General features: G+C 38.4%; 1 protein-coding gene across 1 annotated transcript; it reads right to left on the reverse strand.

Moving 5' to 3' along the window:
- Positions 1-1,047: 1,047 nt before the first annotated feature.
- On the reverse strand, positions 1,048-20,666 carry YEATS4 (YEATS domain containing 4). Its single transcript, XM_065932181.1, has 7 exons — positions 20,403-20,666; positions 17,416-17,535; positions 15,002-15,068; positions 14,806-14,900; positions 10,660-10,752; positions 10,476-10,563; positions 1,048-1,701 (listed from the first exon to the last, which is right to left on the reverse strand). Exons 1-7 carry the CDS (start codon positions 20,451-20,453, stop codon positions 1,532-1,534), a joined length of 684 nt encoding a protein of 227 aa, XP_065788253.1. The 5' UTR covers positions 20,454-20,666; the 3' UTR covers positions 1,048-1,531.
- Between the last annotated feature and the right edge of the window lie 4,457 nt (positions 20,667-25,123).

Here is a 25,123-nt window from a genome sequence, read left to right on the forward strand (position 1 = left end):
CCAAGCCTACTCCTACTCTACACTGTGGGCATTGGGCTAGAGGTAGGGTAAAGCTGAATGATGCCTGGCATAACTAGAAGTGCCATCTCCAACACCCCCAACCAGATGCCCTGGCAGAAATTTCAGACCACAGAGAGTTTTGCATACCTCCATGTTTATAAATGTCACAACCTAAAAAAAACAAAGCAACAAAATAAAAATTAACCAATCCACCAGGGCAGATAGATTAAAAGTATCTTAAAGTACTAGTGGCTAGTTATCACTCTCCAGAAGGTATAGAATCTGCATCAGGCACAGGTATGGTTTCCATTTTTTGGAACTTGTAACATATTATTATTATGTTTTCCAAAATACTTTCCTACTTACTGTTGTTCCTAGATTGCCAAGATGGGTTAGCCAACAAGGCCTTAAAAATTAAGTACCACAAATGGCAACCCACCCCAGTGTTCTTGCCTGGAGAATCTTGGAGACGGAGGAGCCTGGTGGGCAGCCGTCTATGGGGTCGCATAGAGTCGGACATGACTGAAGCAACTTAGCAGCAGCAGCAGCAGTGTTCAAATTAGATGACTCAAAAGTAGAGGGCTGGGATGTCCCTGGTGGTCCAGTGGCTAAGACTCTGTGCTTCCAATGTTGGGGCCTTGGGTTCGATCCACGGTCAGGAAACTAGATTCCTCATGCTAAAACTAAGACCCAGCACAGCCAGGAAAAAAAAAAAAAGTAGAGGGCTCACCATGTGGATTTGAACAAGACAGCCTGAGGGAGAAGGTAGAGAAATCAGGAGTATTGTGCAAAATTGCTGCATACATGCATCCTCTATGTGTCTTTGGAACATGCACAAGGGATTGGATATTGTTCTGTGAAAACTAATGACACTGTGGTAGTGAGGCAGAACAATACTTCAGATGTGATCTTGGCCATCTGACAGCTTTCGTATGTTACAATGACTGCAAATCAGAGATACATGGTCAGAATACTATGGAGATACATTAATTGTAAAGAGAGAGTTCCAGGGGCTTCAAGACAAAGAAACCCATCAAGAGGCAGAAACAGCATATGCAGACTACATTTATTCAGTGCTTACTGGACACTGGGCACATCAGATACAAAAGAGCTGGGATGGGGGAGGTAAAAATTTAATATACACTTTAATTTTACAACTAATTCTAACTACTAGGGAAAGTACAAAATTTGTACAAGTTATACTTTATAATAAAATTTCAATGCCTGTCAAAAGGATAAGCTATACATACGATGCAATAAAAATGTTTTAAAATTGTGCTTAACATCACAGAACTACTCCAAAATGGGTTGGTAAAATACCTATACACCATTCACTCTTATTATACACATATATTTCACATTAAAGATTGCTGGTAAAGTACAAATACTTTGACCCCATTGCTGAAAAATCTATGCTCGACAACTATATACAGAGTTCCTCTTAGAAACACGGCAGCAGTTGCAGTCCATCTCTCCTTAAAGTCCACCTTATTTTCAGCTTAGCTTACTATCAAGTTGTCTTCAGAACTGTTTATATTTCTTTTGTCTGATCATCTTCTTCCAGTTTCCTGATTTCATTTTTTAAACAATTAATAGTTTCACGACTTGCTTTTAATCTCTCTTTAAGCTCTGCAATTTCAAAGCTTGTTTTTTTTTTGGCAGCTTCTAATTTTTCTCTGGTTTTCACTTCAAGTTCTGCAACTAAAGAAAACAGACTGTTACAAATTTATTGCATTTTTCTCATATGTCCAAGATATATCACAGAGTAATAAATGTGACATTCCGTTAGGTCAACGTTTCCATGATGAAATGCAAACAACTTAAGATATGTAACTTTAAACACAGGAGGGTGGGTGAGAAAGTCTGAACTCTCAACAGAGGATTTAAGATGTTTTCTGTCACAAAGAATAAAATTTGGGTCACTAGTATTTTAATTCACACTTAAGATTTTAAGACATAATGTCCTTGTTTTCCTCCATTTAAATATTAATTTGGAAATTAGGGAGTATATGGTCCAAGAGACTTCCAACTAATAAGACTTCACTAAAAAGAGTATTCTTAAATTTACGTACAGGTAAAACGTAAATAAACAAAATCACACTGGTAAACCTGTATCTTTTTTTCAAAACAGAGTAGTAATTGTCTAGGCTTGAATTCTAGCTCTACTAGTTGTGCCGCTCTGAACAAGCTATTTTTTTAATCTCCATGCTCATTTCCTCATTTCTAAAATACAGATTATAACTGCAAACACTTCGTGATATTATTTGCTTAAAAGATTTAAAATGAATATCATCTGGCACATTAAAAGACATATTAAATACTATTATGACAGAGGAACATTAAATATTTAAAACATTCTAGCAGGCTACGTAACAAATTACTAAAGAAAAATATCATTACTGCAAAATAGACTATATTTATTTAAATATTCCACTTGGATAGTGTAGTATCATATTTTATATAGAAAATAAAGTCTACTATCACCCAACATTTCCACCCTGTAGACATTTCAGTTAATTGCTGCTGATGACTGTTAAGGCACAGATGTACTTTTGTTCATATAAAATGATCATCAGCTGGAAGCAGCATGGATTGAAGAAAAAAAAACCAAAACCCTTTGAAATCAGAAAGACTTGAGTTCAAATAGACCTTTGGTCCCTTACTAGCTGAATGCTGCTATCTCTCTCAATTAATTTCTTCTTTCTATATAATACAATTAAAACTTTGTATTTCACAGAGAAGTTAGGATTAAGTAATACATGTAAAAAGCATCCAACATGTTAAAAACACACAATGTGTTCTTATTTTACTCACTGCTGGTGACTTTCTTTTTGTGACACATTTTGTAATAGAGCTAAACTTTTACACTGCAAAACAATCCACATTTTTCTTTGTAATTTTTCATTGCTTTTATTTTTAAAATTATTTTTGAAAATAGAACATACACCTGATACAAAATTAAAAGGCTGAAAACTGTGTGATAAATTCCTGTTAAAGAGTAATTATTAGGTTGAAGAATAATTGTGCTTGTAATTTTGGAAGAATGGCAAGTGACTCTTAGAGGTTCTATTATTAATTTATAATCTCACTAGCATAGTATGTCTGTTCCCCTACTGCATCAACTTTTTGGTCTTAAATAATCTGGAAGGTTAAAAATTATATTTCAGAATAGTTTTAATTTGCACTTCTATTACTTCTGAGATTGATAATCTTTTAATATGTTTAGGGGATATTTCTCCCTTTCTTTTTATGAACTGCCTATTTATCCGTTCCTCTGTTTTCTATTAGGATACTGGCCCCTGCCTTTTTAAAAATTGAGGTATAATTGACATACAACATATTAGTTTCAGGTGTACAACATGAGTCAATGCTTGTATATATTGCAAAATGATCATCACAGTAAGTCTGAAGTTAACATCTGTTACTATAGTTACAAATTTTTTTTTCTTGTAAGGAGAAATTTTAAAATCTACTCTCTCAGCAACTTTCAAGCATGCAATATAATATTATTAACTATAGTCACCATGCTGTAAATCACATCACTACTTATTTATTTTATAACTATAAGTTGGCACCTTTTTGGCCACCCCCTCCAACCCCAATCTCTGGCAACCACTAATCTATTTTCTGTTATTTTTGAACTTTTTTTAAAAAGAGTCTACATATAAATAAGATTACACTGTATTTGTTTTTCTCTGATTTATTTCACTTAGCATAATGCCCTTGAGGTCCATCCATGTTGATGCAAATGGAAGGATTTCTTCTTTTTAATGGCTGAATATTATTCCATTGTGTGTGTGTGTGCATGTGTATATATATATATGTATGTATGTGTGTGTGTATAAAAAACATTTCTTTATCTAGTCATCTATTGATGGACACTTATGTTGTTTTCCTATCTTGGTTATTGTAAATAATGCTGTAATGAACATGAGGTGTATATTATCTTTTCAAGTTATTTTTTTTTTTTTCCCTGCAGAGCCATATCCAGAAGTGGAATTGTTGGATCATATGGTAGTTCTACTTTTATTTTTTTGAGGACACTCCACACTGTTTTCCATAGTGGCTGCACCAATCAATATTGAATAAGGGTTTCCTTTTCTCCACATCCCTGCCAACACTTGTTATTTCCAGTCTTCTCGATAACAGCCATTCTAACAGACATGAGGTAATATCTTTGTGATTTTGATCTGCATTTCCCTGATGATAAGTGATACTGAGCATATTTTGATATCTGTTGGCCATCTGGATGTCTTCTTTGAAAAAATATCTATTTAGTTCTTCTGTCCAGTTTTAAGTGAATTGTATGCTTTTTTTTGGCCATTGAGCTGTATGAGTTCTGTATATAGTTTGGAAATTAACTCTTTATCAGATACATGATTTGCAAATATTTTCTCCCATTCAGTAGGTTTCCTTTTAATTTTGTTGATGTTTTCTTTTGCTCTGAAGCTTTTTAATTACTGGTTATTGGCCTTTTAAAATGATGTGCAGGAGCTCTTTACATAGAAAAGAAGTCATTTGTGATAGAAGTACAATATTTCTTTTCATGGTTTGTCTGTCTTTAGACTTGGTTGACAATGCAGAAATGTTTACCCCTTTGCTCCCCTACTCTCTCCATATCAATTAAAAGACACACACAGAGAGAAAGCAGGCTTCCCTGGAGGCTCAGTGTAAAGGCTCTGTCTGCAACGCAGCAGATGAAAGACAGGTAGGCTCAATCCCTGGGCTGGGAAGATCCCTTGGAGAAGGAAATGGCAACCCACTCCAATATTCTTGCCTGTGAAATCCCATGGACTTCTGGGCTTCCCTGGTGGCTCAGATGGCAAAGAATCTGCTTGCAATGGGGGAGAGCTGGGTTCTATCCCTGCGTTGGGAAGATCCTCTGGAGGAGGGCATGGCAACTCACTCCAGTATTCCTGCCGAGAGAACCCCCATGGACAGAAAAGCCTGGTGGGCTACAGTCCATGGAGCCACGAAGAGTTGGACACGACTGAGCGACTAAACAGCAGCAGCGTGAGAGGCACATTGATGGAGACTGGGACACAGACGTGGGAGACAGACAAAAAAGAAAAATGCAGGACAGTATGAGGTAATCAGGGAGCTATAAAGCAGACAGGATTCATACCAAGGGGAAAGAGTGTGTGTATATATATATCAAGGAATGCTTCTTGGCAGAGGTAAATCTGAACTGAGTTTTAAAGAGTAAGATAGGAATTAGATGAAGTGGGACACAACAGGCCTTAGAGACAGTATAGAAAGATTTGGGAAACAACAGGACTCTATGACTGTAACAGGTAGTTTTAAATCTAGTCAGGGAGACTTAAGTCATCTTTCAGAGGACAGCATTCATTGTAGACATAGATCTTTGTTCTTTGATTTAGTCATCATACTCTATTTTTGACAAATCATAAAACTGCCAAGAGTACCATATACTGGAGAAATGGGTTAATTAATGATGAGATCCTAGAACATTTAAAAACTTGTTCTAGTTTTCTGCTTCCTATATACTAAATGTTTACACATACACTTTAGATGTATATATGTGTGTGTCTGTGTATGTATGTATGCACACACGTGTATGTATGTACGTGTGTGTTCAGTCGTGTCTGATTCTTTGAAATTCCATGGGCTGTAGCATATATAAATATATATAAAATTTCTATTTTAAATTCCAAATGAAGCCTCAATTTATAGTAAATCAATCCAAAGAAGAATTGTTAGTTTTGCAAAGTGAATGTAACACACTGGTTAGAAGCACAGATTGTGAGACTTTTTACAAAGAGAAACAACAGCTTATTGGTTAAGAGCACAGACTGTGTGGGTTTAAATCCTGACTCTGCTGAGTGATTTGGGGCAAGATCAAAACTCTCTATGCAAAATGGGGTTAAGGGTGGTACCTCCCTCTAAGGGCTATTAAGGGAATTCCTAAGGGCTTCGCTTGTGGCTCAGCTGGGAAAGAATCTGCCTGCAATGCAGGAGACCTGGGTTCAATCCCTGGGTTGCGAAGATCCCCTGGAAAAGGGAAAGGCTACCCACTCCATTATTCTGGCCTTGAGAATTCCATGGATTATACAGTCCACGGGGTTGCAAAGAGTCAGACACGACTGAGCAACTTTCACTTCACTTAAGAAATATAAAGCACTTATCTAGTACATATAAGCTCTATTAAGCGTTCAATATGTTTAGTTATTCCTTGTAGAAGCAACTTCTACTTAAAGCTAGACTTCTATTTAAAGCTAGACCATTAGTGCTTAAGTCAATTTCTGCAGGTTTACCAGTATAAATATCTTTATAAACTTTCAGTGTGCTTTATAATGAGCAACCTCTATCCTATTACTCTATCTACAAATATTACAATGCTTTTAGACCCTAAGTTCCGAGGACTGCCTAGGAGACTGGGCTGTACCACTAACTCGTATTAATGTGGGCAAGTTTCTTACCAATGTGTGCCTCAGTTTCCTTTTCTAAACGGATTACCTAAAAAAGTTATTATAAATATAAATGAGCTTATACATGTACAGATTAGAAAAGTACAAATGGTAAGTACTCAACAAATCTGATATTACCAAATATTGAGTATAATGTTCTCAAACTGGTAAAAGTGCATCTATCTTTTTTTACACCTTTGATTAATATTCCCAAATTGCTTTTCTAAAAGGCCTATTCACATAAACAATTTATGAGAACACAGTGTTCACCACATCCTTACTAGGTACAACTATGAAAGATTTCTATTGCATATTTGATACAAATATAGCCATCCATTATTATTGGTTTGCATTTTAAAAATTACTAGGAGGGTCAAATATTTTTCTTTTTATTTACTAATCATCTTTCTTCTATCTGTCCACTCCTTTGTCCATTTATCAACTGAAGATTAAAACTATATTCTATTTTTTTATTTTAAGAGTTTGTCATATTTTCCAAAAATCTATTTTCTTTTTTTGCCCTTTTGAGATGCATAAGTTACATATCTTTTGCAAAAAACATTTTTTGTCTTTCAATGTAATTTCTTCTAACACCTCAAATTTAGAAAGTCTTCCCTAGCCAGGACAGTCATTTCTCTAACTTTTTAAACAGGCTAATTGATATTAAAAAAAATTTAGGGACTTCCTTGGTGGTCCAATTGTTAAGTCTGCACCTCCAGTGCCAGGGGCACGGGTGTGATCTTTGCTGGGCCATATGCCACACGGTATGGCAAAGAAACTCAAAAAACAATTAACTCATTAATTAAACTGGAATTGATTAAGTGCCATGAAGCGATGATCTAAATTAAGTTTTCTTTTCAAAAGTTATCAACTGTGCCAATACCATTTACAGAATTATCCTTTTTTCCTTATAGATTTGATGCTGTTAAGAAAATAACCTCAAGATAATACCAAAAATGCAGTTTACTAATAAAAACTTCCCAAGGTTGGGGCTTCCCTGGTGGCCCAGTGGTTGAGAATCCAGCTGTCAATGCAGGGGACACATGCAGACCCCGAGTATGGGAAGCTTCCACATGCAGCGGGGCCACTAGGCGCATGCTCCACAACCACTGAGACTGTGCTCTAGAGCCTCCCTCCCCAGCAAAAGGCGCCAATGCAGTAAGTCCATGCCCTGCAATGAAAAGTAACCTCCACTTGCTGGAATTAGGGAAGGACTTCCTGCAGCAACAAAGACCCAGCGCAGCCAAAAATAAATGTGAAACATGGACCAAGGAGTCTAACACGTGAGCAAGTCAGGGGCTCTGCACAAAAGCCAGGCGTGGGGGGAGGTGGGGGTTGGAGCAGATCGTGCCTGGGGCCTGGCGGGGGTGGGGTGTTTAGGTCACGCCAGTCGGTGAAGTGAGCGCATAGGGTGAGCAGTGATAATGTCGGCCACCCACCCGCCTTGAAAAAATAAATAAAAATTAAAAAAAAACAACTTTCCAAGGTCATAAAGCTCCACATATAAGCTTTAATATAGCAAAAGTAGTTTGTGGAAAAGTCTTTTTATAAAACACATTTGTTTTTTACTATTACACATATATGAATTAATGATATTAGTCTTGTTGAAAACACAGACATGCAGGCACTTGAATTTTAAAAGAGAATTTTCCTCTATGAATATAAAATGGGAGAAAGATTTATAATGAAGAGAAAATGACCAGTAACAAATTAAAACAGCATATTACCAGTGCTTTTTACCTTTTCGAAGTGATCATATACATTTCTGTCTTATGTTCACAACAAAGTAGGCCATATTTTCATATATAGACAATGAAGCATAAATCCTTTTAATGAGTGTGATTTGAAATTTTAAATGATTACCAAGTGGCAATTTTAATCAGTATTCAGATCATTTAACTCCCAGTTATGGGTTTCAGGAGAACACAAACAAAACACTACTGTAACCATTAATGGTTAAACAGTGATCTCTTTCCCGCTGCATTCTTATCCCCTCACCCCTTTCTTTTACTGGATCACTTTCTTTCAGCCTACACCTACACTTACGGGGAGAACGCTGGCCCCTGGACCCCAAACCCTGCTCTCCCTACAGCTTCAGGAGCTACCTTCCCTTTACAGGTCAAACTCCAGGACAGGCTTATCCACAGCACCTGGCTCCAGTGTCTCATCTCTCGCTCTCTGGATCCACTTCAACTGATGTTCTGTCCTTACTATTATCCTTCAACTGCCCCATTAAGATCACCAAGGAATTTCATGTTGGTATCGCCTATTTCCTGGCTCTTATCTTACTTGCCCTATAAGAGGTACACAGCTAACAACTATTTCCGATGAACCTTCTTCACTTGGCTCTGGGGTATTATGTGCACCGAGCTTTACTCCCTCCACACTCACATTTATTTATTTATTTATTCTACTAATTTCCTTAGCCGGTCATCTCCTTAATCTCTAAATTTGGGAAAGCCCAGGGCTCAATCCTTGAACCTCTGTTTATCTTCACTTACTCTATTGATACCATATGGCCTCACAATTTATAAGTCCATCTATATGCCCAGACCCCTCCTTGAATACCAGACTTTGAGTACAATTCCCTTCTCAACATCTCCACTTACATGTCTTAGAGACATTTCACACCCATCATGTACAAACTTTACTCGTAACCTTTCCCCTCAGAGCTGCCCCTCCCAGACTTCCCATCTCTATGAAAAAATTTTTTCTTTGTTTCCTTCTTTGCGCTCCAAACCGTAAGAGTCATGCTTTGTACTAATACACCTCCTCCTCTCACATCTTATTAAACCATCAGCCCCTGGTGCTACTCACAGCTCTGTCACACCTGGGCGACTGCAGCGCCCCCTAACTACTCCCCTTCTGCTCTTTTGGTTTACAATCTACTCTCAACACATCAACCAGGGGACTGGTCTTTTGAAAATGTTACTCTTATAATGTCACTCTGCTGCTCAAAACCCACAAAAAACCTTCACATCTCCTTCAGTTTAAAAATCTAATGTCCTCACGGTCACCCATAAGACCCTGTCTGACCTGGTCCTCTATTAACTTCTGACTTCTTTGGCCTCGCCTCCCAATCCGTGTCCCCTCTACGCCAGTCACACCGGCCTTTCTGTTGTTCCTTGGATATGCCAAGCCTGCTCTTACCTCAGGGTTCCTGCGCTTGCTGCCCCTCTACACATAGCATTCCTCCCTCATGCAGCTGCAGGCCTCATTTCCCCACTCCTTTTGGTGTGTGCTCAAACGCCACAATTTCAGGAAGCCTTCTCTGACCTGATATTTAAAACTCTAACAACCTCCTTGCACCAGAAGCACTCCCTCACCTGCTCTGGGTTTCTCCGTGCCATCCAGTCATCACCTAACGCTTTTTTTGTTCTATTTATTGAATACTTCTCTTCCTTCCACTAGAATGTAAGCTCCATGAAGACAGGGCTTTTGTCTGGTTTAGACACAGCTTTATCTTCTGAACCTAGAACAATGCTTGGGGTAGTACTGGTGCTCAATATGTATTGTAAGCAAATAAATGAAAGATCAAAGGAACAACTGAATAAATGGTGACATAAATGTCAACATGGGGTTGGTAAATAGGTTTCATCTTGAATGGCAAATGCAAATGACTGATACAATTGCATGAAATGTTGTATAGAGAGAGAGATGCTAATCACAGTACACTAAACTATCATATCCTGCAAGGTTCTTCAGACTAATCATTAACAAAGATTAGTACACACAGAAAATGACTGAGTGATAGGTTAAGCAAGATTAATGACAAGCTACACTTAAATGGAATTAGTGAATAAAAGACAAACAGTATTTCAGAGTGTGTGAGCAGCTATCTTTTATCTTTTTGAAAGTTGGCCTACTCTGAGAACTATTTAAAGCATCCTTCTTATCTGTTCTTTAGTAATACATATTTTGTTTTCTAACTCCTAAAAATTTTACCTATATATAATAAAAAAATTTAATAGTCACTTATCATACAATCCTTTCACCATCACTTAATACATTATTACTCAGGATTAATTATAAACTCAGGGCACTTACATTCTGTTTCATGCTTATAGGCTCCTAAGGTAAGTTGACGAGATGTTGTCAATAATTGTTGCATCATTGCTGTTGGGTCTTGAAATATCTAATGGGATAGAATCGAAAAAAAAAAAAAGCCCTGTAACTTCAAAACCTACAAATTGAAAATGCTTTAAAAACTCTCATTATAAAATCTTCTTACCATTTCATCATAAAACTCTGAAACCACTGTTTTTTTCCCCAGCATTGCATTGGTGTCTGACTGAAACAGCTTTAGTAAATGATACAGTGTTACCTGTGAAATAAAAACAGATATGACATCCGTGGATGGTTTTTATCATCATCATGTGAGATTATCATTTCTCTAACTGATTTACAGTTACAGAAGTAACTACTAAAGTAAAGCAGTAAATCTATCAAATTCAGGATCTTGTCTCAACTACAACTTACAGTGGCAGATCATCCGAACTGTCTGTACTTTTATTTTCCTATTAGATATTAACATGTATCCATAGCTATTCAATATGTATGCTACAAAGAGGATAAGTAAAGACTGGCTACAAAGCATTCCAGAGAGTGACTATATATAAAAATAACACAAGATAACGGCTATGCAAATTAAACTGGGAAATCACTAAGACAAAAAATCTTTTACTTATACCAATGAAATTTGCTTAACTGTGACAGGTAAAGTTTACAAATTCACTGTGAGGAAAAAAGATTCGATTTCAAAAGGAATGATCAATACTAAAATACTCAAGTTTTAAAGGACAAGTTAATTTCTCTAGTGTAATATTAAGACTATAACATAAGTAGCATAATAAACGAAAAGTTAGCCACTGATAATTCACTTCAGCAAGAGCAACCTCTCTTCAAAATACTTGGAAACAGATATAATAAGACATCAATGGAAAAGCTGTGTAGCACAATGTATGGTTATTTGAACAAAACAAAATCTAGCAGGTAAAACATCAAGAGCTCATGCTGAAGTTGGAGAACCAATTGAGAGGCCTTGAAGAATTTTCCAAAAAGTCAGCTAAAATCATCATAAAAAGCAGGCATCATATTTAAAGCAGATAACTTCACAAATTTCTGGGATGACAGAAAGCAGATGAGACTATACCAATAGATAAACCATAATGGGGAAATCCACAACCTAAAAACTCAGGGAAGAAAACTGCATCAGAGGTGAGAGACAGTGGCCCCAGTGGAGCCCGAGAGAGACTGGAAGCCCAAAATTGGCAGGTGTAGAAATCAAGAATGCTTTGGGTGGCTGGATTGGTTAATCTTCCTTCTCCTTTTACTCACAGACAAGAGAGCATATCCTCCTGTGGATCCTAGAATTCCTCACCCAATCAATCATGTATGAGGTAAAAATAAAGATATTTTTAGAGAGCAAAATAAAAATTTTGCTCTGAAAATTTCTTAGGCATCCTTTTTCCTCCAGCAAAATGAAAAAAGAAATATGAAGATAAAGGATCATGTGTCATCCTCAGAAGTTGATAGACACTATCTAAAATTGAAAAATCTGAATTTAGGGATTTAAATACATCAGATACATGGGAGTTAATTCCTAGAGGAACTGAAAACAGTAACTGTCATTCTCCTGAAGAAGGGGTCAGAAATGGGGTAACTTCTATGTTATGGGGTTAAATTATATCCCCCCAAAGACAGTGAAGTATCTATACTTATCCTCAATACCTGTGAATGTGACAATATTTGCAAACAGAGTCTTTGCAGATGTAATCAAGATGAAGCCTTGCGGGGGCCCTAGTCCAATATGACTGGTGTCCTCATAAAAGCGGGAGGGACACAGAGATGGGGAGGGAGAGATGGCCATGTGACAATGGAGGCAGAAACTGGAGTTATGCTGCCACAGCCAAGGAACGCCTGTGGCTACCACAAACTAGAGGAGGCAGGAAAAGGCCCTCCCCTAGAGGCTCTGGAGAGAGCATGGCCAACACCTTGAAACTGGACTTCCAGTCTCCAGAACCAAGAGAACAAACTGCTGTTTTTACCCATTCAGTTTGTGATACTGTTACACAGCCATAGGAACCTAATACAGGAAGCTTGCACATTTTATTTTTTAATCTTTTAAAAACTATATATTATGTGTTTTATAATTTGAGCAGTATTGAAAACTACATTATAAAACTGCCCTTTCCCAAACTTATTCAGATTTTACGAGGGATTCATGCAGATACAAACAATGAAAAATTTCAAGACAGATGTCTCTAATTTACACTGATGCTTGAAGACTCTTAGAGCAATGAAAATGCCTATACCTGCTAGCAATATTTCTAGGAATAAAACCCTAATATTAGTATCTTGCTTTTACAAACAACCATTCCTTTTACATAGTGGCTTGATCTGTAATAGGTTACTGGATAACGGAAGCAAATCACAAGTTACCCATGTCTTTCTTTTATAATTTAAATAAATCTTCAAATGTCTTATTTTCTGTAAGAGTCAACTGAAAAACTAAAATAGTTTCATTATACTAAAAGAACATGAGAACAGTTTGGAGTGGATAAAATTCAGGTCCATGTAGATCTACATGAAAACCTATCAATAAATTAATCACTGCAGAAGTGCAAGAGAATGTATTACCTTCCCTTCCCAAGAGTAGACTTTGAGAGCTGTCTCATAATGAGGTTACATGATATAATGATTTCTTTCAGAGATGTATTTTCCAAGGAGGGGCAGGGAGGTGAGATGGGGGAAACAGATGAGGAGGCAGACAGGTAAAGCAGCACATTCTCAAAATAAAATGAATTCAAAGCAACCTTATGTTAACAAGAACCTCAGCTCTAACAACATTAACAACTTCTCCCTCTCCTGTCTCTCAATATCTGCTATATTCTGTGCTCTACATTCCCAAACAGACTATTTTGATCAAGGATAGGTGTAGTGTCTGATCTTTGTATCCTGCCCCCTGAGAAGTATCTTGCAAATATATTTAATAATTTTTTGCCAAATAGAATATCTGTGAGAGTATCTCAGAAAGACGAGAATGGTAGGAGATACCGAAACGTTACCACATGGAAGATATTTAAATAACCATTTAGATGGATCTTCAGGAGGAAAATAAAAACAAACTAATCTATGAATACTTATCAGGAAAAAGTTCAAGGAAGCTTAATATAAAGTAGAACTTTCTGAAAACTAGAACTTCTCCAAATCTGAACAGGATGTTTCCCTTCATGATGGAAGTCAGTCTTCTTTTCCTACTATACTGGAGGGGCTAAAGGAAACTTCTATGTAGTGGTCTACGTCAACTGGTCCTAAAGCTTACAGTGCTTCAAAATTACCTGCTGGCCCCTCTCCAAATCTATGAATCACCATCCAGAGAATGGGGACTAGGTATCTGAACTTCTAAAAAACACCTCAGGCATTTCTGGCGTAGTTAGTTACAGCTGTATCACTGGCCCAGGTGCTATTCAACTCCTTTAAAAGCACACAGTTTTACAAATATAATTGGATAATTAAAGTGTAAATGATGCTGAAGGAATGAATTCAATCTATCAAGATGAAAACTGAGGATGATGAATGCTAAAACCCTAAAAGTGGAGTTAAACACCGGCCATACAAATGTGCAATGAAATAGCCTGATTTGTAACTCTTTGTGTTTAACAATAAAACAGGCTTAGTGGTTTTAGTCAAAAGACTAAAGGAAGGAGTATGACATCTGAATGCAAATACACAGGTTCAAAAACTAGCTCTACCACAATTAACTGTATTTTTGAGCACAAGACTTTATCTCTGAGCCTTAGTATCCTCATCTCTAAAACAAGGATCTCACCAACCTCACCAAGTTGCTGAGGGCTCAAAGTGAAAACTTTTGGGACTTTTTACATTATCTAGCAACAACCTGAAGAAGAGAGCAAATGATGAAAGGAATCATGAATGAGATAAAGCTGCTAGTACTGATGACAGTTTGAAAAAGTAAAAAGGCATTCTAGGGTTTTTAACTAAAAAACTGGACACTCCCATTTCAGAGAGTGTATGGACTCAACTTGTTTATCACTAATAACCAAAAAATACTAATGAATTTAAGACATTTTTTTTTTGCTGTAATAATCATATAATTCCTATGATTTCTTTCAAATAACTGTTTGTACCATATTCCTTCTTTTTATACTTGGAAAATAAAAGATTTTTGAAAGGCACTTCATTTAAAAAAGAAAAACCTTAATGGATGGCAAGATATAGCAAGACAAACTTATATAAAGTATACCCGAACAAATAAATGTCAACATACAGCTTGTATATGTTGTGTAATATACTATTACATTTTCACAATTACTAAAAAATCCATTTTATATCTACAAAGAGTAACATTACTCACAGGTCTTTCATTAGGATCAATGAAAAATATTTTGATGATTATTTCGAATTCACCCCATCCTGTTTCAGTAATCTCATATGGAGGCTTAGTAACAACTAAAAGAAAGAAAAAGAAAACAATTTAGAATTTTAGACTGCTGATACAGTTTCCTAGTTCTTTTAAATTTTGTATATTATGAATCACAGAACTACTGTACCTCTTAAAGGATTGCCATAGCTTTCATGTAATTTAAATTGGATTTTCTTTACATATGCTGACATATCCTAAAATACAGAGGAATTAATTAGTTCTGCCACCTACATATAAAAATTAGGAGGGAAATACATTGAGCATTATGTACTAATTTTATAGACAAGAAATGCCTAAGAAATATGAATCACAACCTGGAGGTTTGTTTTTTATTTTAAACAAAGGAAGCTTGTGCCGGATTCTTTCATAATTCATCATATATATAAATACATACGCCTCTATTCATTGTGTTGCAAATCCTATGTTTATATACCTTTGAGTATTATTTGATATATCTCTGTTGACAATACTCAAAATTGATTTTGATTTTCCCATAAAAACGAGTACATTTCTTCCATGTGGTGGTAGAATGTATCATTACTTCATTTTATTGCTTAATAGTATTTCACTGTATGAACACACCATATTTTATTTATCCACTTATCAGTTTGGAGACATTTGGGCAATTACGAATAATGTCACAATGAATATTTACATACAAGTTTTTGTGTGGACTTTGAAAGTTTTTTGTCTTTTAATGTTGTTTAATACAGGACAGTATAAATGCTAAAGAAGAAACATTATCAAGTTTAGTTGGTTTCACTATTTTAATTTAGTCTTTTGGTGAAATATACCAAGAAAAGACAAACAGAAATCAAAGGTCAACTAGAATCTTCTCTGCCCTTGAAATTAAGATAACTTTGGGTTGCATCACTACTTGCTGTGCTGTATTTTGCTCAATTTCAACTCAGGAGGCCTACATTCAACGAGTCACCTTTAAATTGTGGCTGCACTGAGTTCTATGTGGGCGTCCCTGGTGGCGCTAGTGGTAAAGAACCTGCCTGCCAGTGCAGGAGATAAGAGATGTGGGTTCGATCCCTGTGTAGAAGACCCCCTGGAGAAAGACATGGCAACCCACTCCGGTATTCTTGCCTGAAGAATCCAACGGACAGAGGAGCCTGGAGGGCTACAGTCCAAAGGGCTGCAAAGAGTCAGACACGACTGAAGCAAGTTAGCATGCACGTACTGAGCTGAGTCACTGTAAACTGTCCTATATGGCAGTTTAATGTGTGGCATATTGTGTTTTATTTACCTCTAAATTGATCATCTCTTAATTTATTAAACATGACTGAACACAGTGTGGGGTTACTGGGAAGACGATCCTTAAAATTGACACTATAAAGTTATTTTGAATAGTTACTAAATTCCTTCACAAAATGTGCCCCCTCCTTGATAAAGTATAAGTCCAAAATTCTCCTCTCTTACACGTGGTAAAAGTATTTGAAGCAGGATACCTTTATCACTATCAAGCTATGAATCTATCCTATGGTACTTGGCACAATTTTCAACTTTTCAGAAAGTTAACATCTCTTCATGATGACTCTAAATGCTTTTTCAGATGTTTCCAGAAGGTGACAAATGATTACAATGATAACATAAATTCTCACTTGCCTTATTGCTCCCACTATATTGGATCAATAACAGCTGACATACAGAATGAAGGGTTTTAAACAGAGGAATATTTACTCATTCAGTACCTACTGAATACCTACTATGTACTGACTACATTCCAGGCAGTAGAGATTCAGCCACAAAACCAAACTACCAGCAGCCAGATTATGCAGCAGTTTTGTCTTTCATCTTCTCTGATTATCAAATTATAACTTAAATTTATCATTCCTGAAACACGTGATTACATACTAGGCTACCTTAAGGGGTGGTGATTAGAAGACATACTATGTATACAGGATAGTTCTTGTTACCATTGTTGTTGTTTAGTTGCTAAGTTGTGTCTAGCTGTTTTGCGACCCCATGGACCATAGGCTGCCAGGCTCCTCTGTCCATGGGCTTTCCTAGGCAAGAATATTGGAGTGGGTTGTCAACTCTTTCCCAGGGAATCTTCATGACCCAGGGACCGAACCCACCTCCTCTGCATTAGCAGGTGAATTCTTAACCACTGAGCCTCTAGGGAAGCTCATAACTTAATTAGAAAACAGTTTTGGAAAATTGATTTCTACTAACAAGTGTACAAAGATGACAGCTCTTTATTCTTTCAACTTTTGGGGTAACATTTCTACAATGGGCAATTTCTTTTTTAACAAAACGTTTTATTCTGTACTGCAGTAAAGCTGATTACAATGCTATCATAGTTTCAGGTGAACATGGAAAGGACTCAGCCTTACATATACATGGACCCATTCTCCCCCAAACTCCCCTCCCAATAACATTCAGCAGAGTTCCAAGGACTACACAGTAGGACCTTGTTGATTATCCTACAATGAGAAAATTTTATTATCAGTTACTAGAAAATTATATTACAATTTATCTTTAAGCAAAACAAACCACAGCTTCAAAAAGGTTTTAGGAAAAAGAAATATTCACCTCATTTCTATATGGTTTTACATATACTGTCCACTGATGGGTGTGCCCATCTTCTTCTCTTTTCTTTCCAAAATATCGAGCAACATTACCATAAACTATTGGTTTAACGATAGTAACACCCTAAAATAAAAACAATTTCAACATAAATTAATATTGTATCATTACCCAAATAAACAGAAGGAAAGCTTTGAAAGCCTGATTAAAGAAGCGGCAGGCACCTAACAACCTAGGTTTGCACAGACCATGGATTTCCCTTAACAAATCAATTCCAGACAATTAGCCTCATTTTATATTACCACAAATAACTAAATATCACAGTAATTATAATGTTCCCACTTTGAAAACGTCTATTTAAATCATAAAAAGTACTTTGAGAATTTCTATTTTTGCTCTGGTTTTTTTTTTTTAAATAGAGAAACAGAAAAGGTTCTTCATTTACAAACTTTAAAGACCAACCAGGAATTAATAGTCACTAACTTTGATTGTCATCACCTGATGGTGATGTCCTTGTTAATCAGCTTACAGCAGGGTTTTCCAAAGCACAGTACAAAAATTAAAGGCAGTCTGGAAGATAATTTTTTGGTAGAATAAGGGAAGCATTTTCATTTTATTACTTGTGCTTACTTTAATCTGTATTAGAATAACCACATCTACAACTAGCAATTCAAATCACAATTTCAAGAATGGTAATGCTTAGGAAGGGACTTTAAAAATTAGATTTAAACAAACAAGTTAAATATTACATTTGAATTCAGATAATGGCAGAGGCACTTGGAGGACTCAAGCTCGATAAACACTTGACTAATGGCATGTTTGCTACCTTTGTGTTCAGTTCTGTGATGCACATACATGTTTCTGTGCACATGTCAGAACTGTAAAGGCAGATGATGATGAAAAGGAGAGAGAAAAAAAATTCAGGAGAAAATGCTGAAATGTACATTTGAACTTGAGACTAACTGCTCAATAGTAAGAACGTACCTGAAGGTCAAGACCAAGATATATCATATGTAAACAGTGCTGAGCCAATGTAATCAAGTAATAAGAAGAGGAAAAGCGGCGAACAAATAGAAAAACTTTTTCTTTCCTTTTTTTTTTATACTTGTTATTCTGTATTGGGGTATAGCCGATTAACAATGTTGTGATAGTTTTAGGTGAACAGCAAAGGGACTCAGCCATACTTACACATGTATCCATTCTCCCCCAAACTCCCCTCCCATCGAGGCTGGGAGACTTGCACCTGCTATATAGTAGGTTGGTCATAAAGGGAAAAACTTCATTGTGACTAGGCAATCCTCAAATAAATTCAATACCTATTAGCCTAAAGTTAACTCAGAAGAAGGCAAGCAGTCTATATGGGAATTAAAAAAAAAAAAAAATCACAGCAAGTGCACCTTTGGGGCACACAAAGATAGGGCCTCACCTTTAAGGACTGAATGAATAAACAAACACAAAGGAGCACTGACAAGGTGAGTAGATAATAGATTCCACTGCTCCAGTGTTGACAGGACCTTGTAGAGTTCTCCAAATATTTAAAGGGCATTCATTTGTCAGCGGACTTTCTACTAGGATGAAATTTATCTAAATTGGGAAAAGGTGCTTACAAGATCAGGCAACAATCAGCAAGGAGAAGAAATAGCTCCCTAATTTTAAGTTTTAAATGACTAACACATCCATTTTTGGAGGAAAAGCATTTGAGGACTACAAGCCTAATCTCCTCACTTCATTCTGGACTTACAAGACTTTTAGAACCTAACATGATTACAAATTGAGAAAGCTCTGTAAGTTCGTCTCTGAAAGCTAATCTTATAATCCTCTTTTCTGTTTTCTCTTTTTCCCCTTATTTTTTAAATTATTTTTCAATGTTTTTATAATGCTCTTTTCTGTAGTACTTTCTTATCATTCCAAAATCTGGCCCCAAAGCAGAGGGAAAATATGTTTATGAAACTCCTGCTATTAATTTTACCTGGCCATCTCTTTCCCCTTCCATTTAATTTCAGTAACTTTTGAAACTTTCAAAGTGCTCTCACGTTATAAGAAGCATTAAAGCACCGTGTATGACAACTGCATATACAGCACAAATTTATGTGAACAATATGACATGGAGAAGGATTCTTAAAACCTAGAGCAACTAGATTGGTGCAAAAATTGGGTGATTTCTTTTTGAAAAAATTTTTCTTTCTGTGGTACATAAAAATCTGAAGGGGGTAAAAACCAATGTTATATCACGAAGCAGCTGGTCGTGACATAAAAAATTAATGTGCCAGGTAACGTATTAAAGTGGGAGGGAAATTTGTCACGGTGTCAAACATCACGTTAGGCTCGATTATAACTTTAATTACAAACTAAGAAACTAACGTGTACTGAATGTTGCCTATGTGCCAGGCATCTTCTTTGCCTTGATTAATTAGTATCCTGGCCGTAGCCTTGAGGCTTTATGAACACTACGAACTTGGGGAAGTCTTCGGAACTTTTCTATCCGCCAGTTCTATCGTTACCACACTTGTAAATACTGGGAGTAACACTGCCTTTGTAAGGCTGCAATAGGGGCTGAGAGAATCCGGTAAAGCATTCACCCACGTGCTTCCTTAGCGCGGAACCGGCTGTTGTTATCCCACAATAGGTGGGTGCCTCGCGACCCCGATTTACAGGTGACCTGGGTTGGCAGCGGAGGAACACCAAACCAGGATCTGCCAGCCCTCCAAGTGGCTTCTTCCTTGGCGACGACGTCCATCTCACCCCCAGGCACCAAGGATTATGTCAGTTTATTTTGGCTGGGATGGAAGGGAGGGGGTGACACCTGAAGTTGGGGCCCAATGAAACCACAATTTTCCCTTTGGGGCTCTGAGTCGCCGTCCTCCTAGAAAACCCGGTTTCAGCCTGAGGCAAGAAGAAGCGACAGGGAACAAGTTGACCCTCCCCAGGCCGCGCTAGAAAGAGCCGGGACGAGAAAGATTCTCCGTGAGAGGAGGCACCGGCCGCGCACTGACCTTCACTCTCCCGCCGGAGTCAGGCCCAAATTCGGCCATTCTCTTGAACATATTGTCTCACGGTAGAAGCCGCCGCAGCCAGGGAAAGAGACCGGGGCGGCGGGCTCGCCGCTCCCTGAGACCCCACTCCTCCCGCGCGGGCCCAGGAGGAGGGTTTCTGGCCGAAGGAGGACGGGTCAGCGGGACTCCGGTCGCCTAGGAAGCGCCAACTTGCTCGCCGCGGACGGCGTCCCGGAAGCCCATTCAGCTCCGCTGTCGGTGAGGTCGGAGCTGGAGTGGGCGGCAGCGGCGACGCTGTGCGCAGGCGCAACGAGCTCTCTTACACTGCGCACGCGCAGGGCCGTGGCGGTGGGGTGTCGCTGGACCAATCTCGGCTGGCATGGTCCGAGGAAGCCGGGAATTTCCAGTCAGCTTGTCGCCGGCCCAGACCACCTGGCTTCCCAATGACAGAGAAACTGGCTGTTGGAGGTGATGCGTTGCCATCGCCGAAGGTTACAGTTCTGAAATTATGTTCATGAAATCTCGTCTACTCACCGCTTTTCTTTGCGTTCACCTAGCCGTCTCAGGGGATGACAGAGGATGAGATGGTTGGATAGCATCACTGACTCAATGGATATTTGAGTAAACTCCGGGAGTTGGTGATGGACAGGGAGGCCTGGCGTGCTGCAGTCCGTGGGGTCGCAAGGAGTCGGACACGACTGAGAGACTGAACTGAACAGTCTCAGACTTACATGGTTGCAACGATAATTTATTATTATATATTTTTATTTATTATTTATTTATTTTAAAATTTATTTTATTTATTATAATTTATTTACTGACTTCTTCATCTCTTTCCTTCCTTTTTCTGCTCAGTTTCGATTCTAAGATCCCTAACGTGACAACAAACCTCCCCTCCTTTGCCCCTTCTGTGGTATTAACTACTTTGCAAGTTTTCTTTTTTTGTTGATCAGTCGCTCAGTCGTGTCTGACTATGCCACCGCATGGGCTGGCATATACCAGGTTTCCCTGTCCTTTACTATCTCCTGGAGTTTGCTCAAACTTCTCTCCATTGAGTCAATGATGCCATCCAACCATCTCATCCTCTGAGGCACCCCCTTTCCTCCTGCCCTCAGTCTTTCCCAGCATTAGGGTCTTTTCCAGTGAGTCAGTTCTTTGCATCATGTGGCCAAAGTATTGGGCTTCAGCTTCCGCATCAGTCCTTCCAATGAATATTCAGGGTTGATTTCCTTTAGGATTGACTGGTTTGATTTCCGTGCTGCAGAAGGGACTCTCAAGAGTCTTCTCCAGCACCACAGTTCAAAAGCATCTGTTCTTTGGTGCTTAGATTTCTTTATGGTCCAGTTCTCACGTCTGTACATGACTACTGGGAAAACCATACCTTTGACTAGGCATACCTTTGTCAGCCCATTTCATGCAAAAATGGGCTCAATAAAGGACAGAAATGGTATGGATATAACAGAAGCAGAAGATATTCAGAAGAGGTGGCAAGAATACACAGAAGAACTGTACAAAAAAGATCTTCATGACCCAGATAATCATAATGGTGTGATCACTCACCTAGAGCCAGACATCCTGGATTGTGAAGTCAAGTGGGTCTTAGGAAGCATCACTACGAAACAAAGCTAGTGGATGTGATGGAATTCCAATTGAGCTATTTCAAATCCTGAAAGATGATGCTGTGAAAGTGCTGCACTCAATATGCCAGCAAATTTGGAAAACTCAGCAGTGGCCACAGGACTGGAAAAGATCAGTTTTCATTCCAATCCCTAAGAAAGGCAATCCCAAAGAATGCTCAAACTGCCGCACAATTGCATTCATCTCACATGCTAGTAAGGTAATGCTCAAAATTCTCCAAGCCAGGCTCCAGGAATATGTGAACCGAGAACTTCCAGGTGTTCAAGCTGGTTTTAGAAAAGGCAGAGGAACCAGAGATCAAATTGCCAATATCCGCTGGATCATCAAAAAAGCAAGAGAGTTCCAGAAAAACATCTATTTCTGCTTTATTGACTACGCCAAAGCCTTCGACTGTGGATAACAATAAACTGTGGAAAATTCTGAAGGAGATGGGAATACCAGACCACCTGACCTGCCTCTTGAGAAACCTGTATGCAGGTCAGGAAACAGCAGTTAGAACTGGACTTGGAACAACAGACTGGTTCCAAATAGGAAAAGGAGTATGTCAAGGCTGTGTATTGTCACTCTGCTTATTTAACGTATATGCAGAGTACATCATGAGAAACGCTGGGCTGGAAGAAGCACAAGCTGGAATCAAGATTGCCAGGAGAAATATCAATAACCTCAGCTATGCAGATGACACCACCCTTATGCCAGAAAGTGAAGAGGAACTAAAAAGCCTCTTGATGAGAGTGAAAGAGAAGAGTGAAAAAGTTGACTTAAAGCTTAACATTCAGAAAACTAAGATCATGTCATCTGGTCCCATCACGTCATGGGAAATAGATGGGGAGACAGTGGAAACAGTGTCAGACTTCATTTTTTGGGGCTCCAAAATCACTGCAGATGGTGATTGTAGCCATGAAATTAAAAAAATTCAAAAAATAAAAATAAAAAAAAATTCTTACTCCTTGGAAGGAAAGTTATGACCAACCTAGATAGCATATTAAAAAGCAGAGACATTACTTTGCCAACAAAAGTCCATCTAGTCAAGGCTATGGTTTTTCCAGTGGTCATTATGAATGTGAAAGTTGGACTGTGAAGAAAGCTGAGCACTGAAAAATTGATGCTTTTGAACTGTGGTGTTGAGGACTCTTCAGAGTCCCTTGGACTGCAAGGAGATTCAACCAGTCCATCCTGAAGGAGATTAAGTCCTGGAAGGACTGATGCTGAAGCTGAAACTCCAATACTTTGGCCACTTGATGTGAAGAGTTGACTCGTTGTAAAAGGCCCTGATGCTGGGAGAGACTGGGGGCAGGAAGAGAAGGGGACGACAGGTTGAGATGGCTGAATGGCGTCATCGACTCGATGGGCATGAGTTTGAGTAAACTCCGGGAGTTTGTGATGGACAAGGGGGCCTGGCGTGCTGCAATTCATGGGGTCGCAAAGAGTTGGACATGACTGAGCGACTGAACTGAACTGAACTGAACCTTTATCAGCAAAGTTATGTCTCTGCTTTTTAATATGCTGTCTAACTTTGTCCTAGCTTTTCTTCCAAGAAGCAAGCATCTTTAATTCATGCCTGCCGTCACCATCCACAGTGATTTTGGAGTCCAAGAAAATAAAGTCTGTTAGTGTTTCCATTTTTTCCCCATCTATTTGCCATGAAGTGACAGACCGGATGCCATGTTTGTAGTTTTTTAAATGTTGAGTTTTAAGCTTTCTCTTTCACTCTCTTCATTAAGAAAGTCTTTAGTTCCTCTTCACTTTCTGCCTTCAGGGTGGTATCATCTGCATATCTGAGGTTATTGATATTTCTCCCTGCAATCTTGATTTCAGCTTGAACTTCACCCAATCCGGCATTTCATATCATGTATTCTGCCTATAAGTTAAATAAGCAGGGTGACAATATACATCCTTGATGTACTCTTTTCCCAATTTTGAACTAGTCCATTGTTCCATGTCTAGTTCTATCTGTTGTTTCTTGACCTGAGAAATACCCTACAGAAAATAGGCAGTTTAACTAAACACATGCCTGGTACCAAGACTTCATCTGTGACTTAACTCAAATACTGGGAACCAGGCCCTGTTTTTCTAGTAGAGAATAGGAAGAGACTGCTGAGGGGAATGTGACCGGTCTAAGAGGAGAGATCTAAGGAGCCCCAGTGAAACTGACTCAACCAACCAGGTCATCCTTCAGTGAAGTACACAGGGTCAAAGTACATAGGCCCTTGCAACTTCAAACGACTTTTAAAGTTTCCCACCCTAAATTTAAGCAGATAACCAAGGATTGCCAAATAACAGAGAAACACCTCTAGTGTGAAAGATATAATCCAAAGTAGACAAACAAAATGGCAGATTAGAGGAAACAGAAGTCAACTAAAACCAAAATCAATCAAATTGTTAATATGCTGTGGGCTATGCTTAGTTGCTCAGTCATGTCCAACTCTGTGACCACATGGACTGTGGCCCACTAGGGTCCTCTGTCCATGGGGATTCTCCAGGCAAGAATATTGGAGTGGGTTGCCATGCCTCCTCCAGGGGATCTTCCCAACCCAGGGATCAAACCCAGGTCTTCCACATTGCTGGCAGACTCTTTACCATCCAGGCCACCAGGGAAGCCCAAGAATACTGGAGTGGGTAGCCTATCCCTTCTCCAGGGGATCGTCCTGACTCAGAAATCAAACTGGGGTCTCCTGCATTGCAGGTGGATTCTTTACCAGCTGAGCTCCCAGGGAAGGCCTTATTATACTATATCCAAAATATAGTAAATATAGTCCTTATTAATACTATATACAGAATAAGAAATAGCAAGCTTGATACAAAACAAGGAGAAAAGAGTATTCAAAAATGAAAAGGAGTTGTTGAAAATTAAAACTACGATAACACAAATGAAAAAAAAACTCAGAGCAAGGTTAGACTAATGACATTCTAGCTGCCTCTGAAGACCTGAGAGGAGATTTAAATGGAAGACATAGATAGCAGTAGGGATTGCGAGGTACAAAGTAGCATGTATAAAATAAACTGAGACTTCCTTGGCCAGTGGTTAGGACTCATCACTTCTACTGCAGGGTGCAGGTGTTTGATCCCTGCTTTGGGAACTAAAA

The sequence above is a fragment of the Muntiacus reevesi genome, chromosome 4 (assembly GCF_963930625.1).
Source record: "Muntiacus reevesi chromosome 4, mMunRee1.1, whole genome shotgun sequence".
Taxonomy (NCBI): Eukaryota; Metazoa; Chordata; class Mammalia; order Artiodactyla; family Cervidae; genus Muntiacus; species Muntiacus reevesi.